The sequence below is a fragment of the Ceratotherium simum genome, chromosome 22, assembly GCF_057802395.1.
Source record: "Ceratotherium simum simum isolate JZ-2026a chromosome 22, ASM5780239v1, whole genome shotgun sequence".
In the NCBI taxonomy this organism is placed as follows: domain Eukaryota; kingdom Metazoa; phylum Chordata; class Mammalia; order Perissodactyla; family Rhinocerotidae; genus Ceratotherium; species Ceratotherium simum.
This window is the reverse complement of record NC_141921.1, coordinates 30,316,896-30,322,895: the sequence shown is the minus strand read 5'-3', so window position 1 is coordinate 30,322,895 and position 6,000 is coordinate 30,316,896. Positions and strand designations below refer to the sequence as shown.

At 53.6% G+C, this 6,000-nt stretch overlaps 1 protein-coding gene across 1 annotated transcript; it reads left to right on the top strand.

Annotated features, from left to right (window-relative positions):
* Positions 1 to 465: 465 nt before the first annotated feature.
* On the top strand, positions 466 to 1,798 carry SFN (stratifin). The gene has a single exon (XM_004425787.3). It carries the CDS (start codon positions 551 to 553, stop codon positions 1,295 to 1,297), a length of 747 nt encoding a protein of 248 aa, XP_004425844.1. The 5' UTR covers positions 466 to 550; the 3' UTR covers positions 1,298 to 1,798.
* The last annotated feature ends 4,202 nt before the right edge of the window (positions 1,799 to 6,000 follow it).

The window sequence follows — 6,000 nt, the reverse complement described above, 5'->3', positions numbered from 1 at the left end:
CTGTACAGCCCTGCCTAAACATAAATTAGCTCACCTGGACCAAGCAGGGAAACGTACATGGCAAGATTAGGAACCCATCCTCCTGCACCTGGCTTTATGGGCTCTGCCTAGGCTGAAGCAGCCAGGTGGCTGAAGCCATCCTTAGCCCCTGGAAGGACACCGTGAAGGAGGATCTGATTTGAGAAACTGGCGCAGCTGCCTAACGTGGGCACCCATGTAATAGAAGCCCTGAACAAGAGGGGGCAGCCTGGAGCCTGGAAAGGTGCCTGTGCAGGTGGGGCCAACGCCCAGATTTCTCCTGCTGACTGTCCTGATGACTCACCCCCACATCCCAGCCCTTTTACCTTTAAGGAAGAGCCGGAAAGGGTGTGGGGAGAAGAGGCGAGGGAGGCAGGTCCTGGGCCCCAGTCCCGCCCTCTGCCCCTCCCCACCCTTCTGTGGGCCAGGCCATCCAGCCAAAAGGCAGGCAGAGAGCAAGAGAGGCACAGAGTCCGGCATTGGTCCCGAGGCAGCCAGTTAGCCCGCCGCCTGTCTGTCTGTCCCCAGAGCCATGCAGAGAGCCAGTCTGATCCAGAAGGCCAAGTTGGCAGAGCAGGCCGAACGCTATGAGGACATGGCAGCCTTCATGAAGAGCGCCGTGGAAAAGGGTGAGGAGCTATCCTGCGAAGAGCGAAACCTGCTCTCAGTGGCCTACAAGAATGTGGTGGGTGGCCAGAGGGCTGCCTGGAGAGTCCTGTCCAGTATCGAGCAGAAAGGCAATGAGGAGGGCTCGGAAGAGAAGGGCCCGGAGGTGCGAGAGTACCGGGAGAAGGTGGAGACCGAGCTCCGGGGCGTGTGTGACACCGTGCTGAGCCTGCTGGACACCCACCTCATCAAGAAGGCCGGTGATGCTGAAAGCCGGGTCTTCTACCTGAAAATGAAGGGCGACTACTACCGCTACCTGGCCGAGGTGGCCACCGGTGACAACAAGAAGCGCATCATTGACTCAGCCCGGTCGGCCTACCAGGAGGCCATGGACATCAGTAAGAAGGAGATGCCGCCCACCAACCCCATCCGTCTGGGCCTGGCCCTGAACTTTTCTGTCTTCCACTACGAGATCGCCAACAGCCCTGAGGAGGCCATCTCACTGGCCAAGACCACCTTCGACGAGGCCATGGCTGACCTGCACACCCTCAGCGAGGACTCCTACAAAGACAGCACCCTCATCATGCAGCTGCTGCGAGACAACCTGACGCTGTGGACGGCCGACAACGCTGGGGAAGAGGGCGGCGAGGCTCCCGAGGAGCCCCAGAGCTGAGCCATGCCTGCTACCCTCCCGGCCCTGCCCTGCCCTCTCCAGTCCCCCACCCCCCTGCAGAGAGGACTAGTATGGGGTGGGAGGCCCAACCCTTCTCCCCAAATGCTCTGCTCCAGCTCAGAAAGTCTCCATAGAGAGGGCTCAGCAGAGCTGAGGTCACCTGGAGCCAGAGGACCCCACTCTTCTTGCAGCTGTGGGGTGCTCCTAACGACTGGGCATCCCACCCACCTCTGCTCTCTGCACCCCCTTCCTCGAGACCTCCACCCGTGAACCGGGCCACTTCTTCCCGCCTCTTGACTCCCTCCTGCTCCTGCCGCGTCTGGATCTTAGGGATTGAGGAGTGTCCCACCCTTGTGGCTGAGAACTGGACTGTGTGGCAGAGGCTGGACATGGGTGTGTGCGTGTGTGACTGTGTGTGAGAGTGAGACTGAGAATGAGAGGGAAAGCATGTCTGCTGGGTGTGACCATGTTTCCTTTCAATAAAGTTCCCCTGTGACACTCCTCCTGTCTTTTCCAGTTATTGGCAGAGGGCTGGGACTGGGACTGGGATTGATGTATGATTTACAAACCCTGACTTTGGACCTCTGATTCAGGGCCCTGACCTCCCATGAGGTTGGCTCAGTGACCCGCAGGCAAGACTCAGGGGCCAGGGACTCCAGGTGAGAGGTTGGGGGTCAAGCTCTCTCCATCAGGATGGTCTCAAGCCGACTGGTCTGGTCCCGGGAGGGTCGGGTGAGGCCCAAAGCGGCTCTAAGTCTCCTCCGAGCTGGGCGGAAAGCTGAAGAGCTCAGATCTGAGGGGACAGGAAACCAATGAAGTCTCAGGTGTGAGGTCTGAGGGCAGCGCCGCACGGACACGCTGTAGTGAGCAGCAGTGAGTACCCCAGAATTGAAAGTCGGGAATAGTCCCGTCAGGTGCTCAGATCCGAGCGGAGGGGAGTAGGCTCTGCGGCGGGGGTATGAAGCCGCCATTAAAAGCCCAGATCTGAGGAGGGGAACGCCCCCCCAGCGTTCGGAGCTGGGGACAAAAGGAAATGGGCCGGAAAGGAGGAGGCGCAAGCTGGGTGGGAAGGGCCCCGGGGAGCAGACACCAGTCCCGGCCGGCCCAGCTCGCCGCCTCCGCTCCCGGCAGCAACACGCCGGGGCCTGCGGACGCAGCGCTGGGTCCCACCTTCACAGCCCCGGGCTGGAGGCGGGCCCGAGGCCGATATCGCCCAATCACGGGAGGGAGCTGCTCAGGGTACCGCCCCCGGGGTCCGACTGGCCAATGGGGGAGTGAGCGGCGCAAAGCGCGCCGCGGCGCGCTGCCCCGCTGAGGGGCCCCCGCCGCCCGCCGAGCGCCAGTGGCGTTGCTTTCCCGGTTTCGCTCAGACAAGTTGTCACCCGCCGACCCCGAGAGCTCGGCATCCTCAGAGCAGCGAGACAGGGCAGGACCGTGAGGAAAAAGCAGTCCCTGCCCTTTGAGTCATCTGCTCAACCGGCGGTGCCTCGTCCTGGCCGGCGGGCAGTGCGGTTGAGAAAAGGCCACTAAGGCGTCCCCACCACACTCCAGAGTCCAGGCAGCCCTGAATTGGTGGCCAGGAAGCTTGGTTTGTGTCCCCGACTGGCTGTGCGCCGTTAGAAAAGCCATTATACTGCCCTGTGCCTCAGTTTCCCCTTCTGTATCATAAGGAGCTTAGACTAAAGGCTCTCTAATGAAAAATGTGGAGTCAGGACTGCCGGGGTTTAGGGATGGCCCCATGGCCTAGTGGTTAAGTTCTGCGTGCTCCAATTAGGTGACCTGGCCTGGGTTTGGTTCCTAGGCGCGGACCTACAGCGCGGCTATGCTGTGGCGGCGACCCACATACAAAAAAGAGGAAGATTGGCATCAGGTGTTAGCTCAGGGCGAATCTTCCTCAGGGGGGGAAAAAAAAGACTGACTGGGTTTGACTTCCAGCCTGCCTTGGCCTAGGCTTTTTGTTTTTGGTGAGGAAGAGCAGCCCTGAGCTAACATCTGTCTCCAATCCTCCTTTTGCTGAGGAAGATTAGCCCTGGGCTCACATCCGTGCCCATCTTCCTCTACTTTATATGTGGGACACCGCCACAGCCGGGTTTGATAAAGCGGCGCATATGTCCGCGTGGGGGATGCGCACCTTGGCGCCGCAGGCCGTGGAAGCGGAGCTCGTGAACTTAACTGCTACGCCACCACCTGGCGGTTGGCCTAGGCTCTTAACCTTGCTTACCTTTGTGTCCTCATTTGTAAAAGGGAGATTAAAAAGTACTCACAAACTCTTAAGAGTTGCTGTGAAGTTTGAGAAAATAAATGCCCATAGTACCTGTTCAATACATGTTAGCTTTTATTGATGCTTCCAGCGTCGATAGTCTAGGATTTATCCAGCATTTCTATGTCAAAAGCAGAATCATCAGTTAGGCCAAGTCCTGAGGGGCAGCTTTACTGCCAAAGCTGACCTGCATGCTCACTGGGCCACCTGAGAATACTGGCCTGACATCAAGTGGTCACTCCTCCACCTGGCAAGATTGGGGAAACTCAGGCCAGCCTCATCAGGTTCCCCCCAGTCCAAGTTTGTTCATACCCATGGGACTCAAAATTGAAGGGCTCTTACCACAGTTACTAATTCTACAGGGGACCACTCTGATGCCTTTGGGTTCCCTGTTTTCTCCTTTCCTGGCAGGGTGTTGGGTTTCAAGGTTCCAAACCAGGCAGACTCTGGGCTAGAGCAAGTGACTACCCCTCAGCTTTGGAAGTGACCCGGTTTCTCTTACCAGACAGGTCTGGTGACTTTCTCTTAATGGGGTAGGTCCTGGGAAAGGAACTTCTTTCTTTTCTCTCAGCCTCTGACTTTTGCCTACTCCCTCTACTCCACTCATGGTTGCCCTATATGGGGAAAGAAATGAGCTACCCTAAGGTAGTATGTTGGTGTTGACAGATTTCAAAAGCAGATGCTGTGGATTGGAATATCACCAAATCAGACGGTTAGATGTGAGCTGGCTTAGGCGCCAGCTTCTGACCATAAAGATCCCAGACCTTTTTGTCTATGACATATATATATATTTTGGTCATATGACAAAATATATATTTTTTTAAATCTCTCTAAAGCTTTCTTACTGTTAACCAGAGTGGGGGTCCTTCAGTGAGCATTCTTGTCATCTTTTCCTGGCCTAAATTTGACATTTTAAAATTTTCAGTCCTAGTGCTAATGGCTATGGAATTTCTTTTGGGGTGATGAAATGTTCTGGATTTAAATAGTGGTAATAGTCACACAACTTTGAGAATATACTAAAAAATCACTGAACTCTACACTTTTAGAAGGATGAATTTTATGGTCTATGAATATCTCAATTTAAATCTCAATTTAATAAATCAGTCCAAGAGGGCAAAGTAGGTAAGAATGCCAAGTTCTGCTGGAAATTTCATGATGCCCATTCTCCCCTTCCCATTATCATCTCCATTTGAACACATTCTTTTAACCGTTTCCAAATTTCAGAGCCCATCTTCAGGTCAAAACATGACTAGCCATCTTCCCTCTCCCTTTAGCACATATAAGGAGCTTTGGATATGCTATCTATCCTACTAACTCCTTTTTTTTTTTTTTTAATTTTATTTATTTATTTTTCCCCCAAAGCCCCAGTAGATAGTTGTATGTCATAGTTGCACATCCTTCTAGTTGCTGTATGTGGGACGCGGCCTCAGCATGGCCGGACAAGCAGTGCATCGGTGCTCGCCCGGGATCCGAACCCGGGCCGCCAGCAGCGGAGCACGTGCACATAACCGCTAAGCCACGGGGCCGGCCCTAACTCCTTTAATTTATAAAGGTACATGTATTCAGTTATGACTTCATATCTACTTGATTCTACCTCTGGATTTTTAGCCATGTCCTGGGTTTATTTCTTATCTCCTCAGAGAGCTCCTAAAAATGGTAACTTTATCCCATTATTCCTTCTTTCCTCCCACAGTGTCTCCAGCAAGGTTTTGTGTACAGGAATGTGCTCAGAACTTAGTTTTAAAACCATCTTTCCAAATGCCTGGGAACCAGGTTTAGTGTCAGGCCCTCTATTGTGGAAATGGAAATACAGCTGGTTCTGGGATGTGCCAGAGCTGTCTAGACAGAGACTGCGCTCAGAAAGATTCAAGTAACTCCAGCCCTATCCTTTCTGCACTGCCAGATTACCCTCCAGGAAACAGAGCCCCAGGGCTTGCAAAAATCTTCCTCTCCCAAGAATTTGAATGGTATGGGGAATATCTGCAACCCAAAGTTTTCTGGAGAAGGTATCTACTCTTTTCTCTCTTATATGTAGTTACTTCAGAGAGCAAAATCCCAACTGGCTCTGTAGACCTACAAGAGTAGGTGATGGAGGGCAAGGCTTTGGGGCAAGGTGCCTTCTCAGAACCAACCAGGAACCCTAGGGAGGCCAAGACATTGGGGTCAGGCAGACCACTGTGGCTCTTTCCAGAAAGGCAAGATACTCCTACACACACACACACACACACACACACTGTCCAAATGTCCAGTGCCTTTTCGGGACAACTTGATTTCAGAGCCTTGCACCAAGACTGCTCTTCTGACCAACAGTACCCACTACTGCTTCTTCCTAGAGAACAGAGTACAATAATGATAGTAGCTGGCATGCTGCTATGTGTCAGGCTGTTTCATACCTTAATCCTCACGGCAATACATATTATCATCTTTGTTTTGCATGTGAAGA

Coding starts and splice junctions, on each gene's coding strand:
- SFN (XM_004425787.3), top strand. CDS start 551: ATGCAGAGAGCCAGTCTGATCCAGAAGGCCAAGTTGGCAGAGCAGGCC.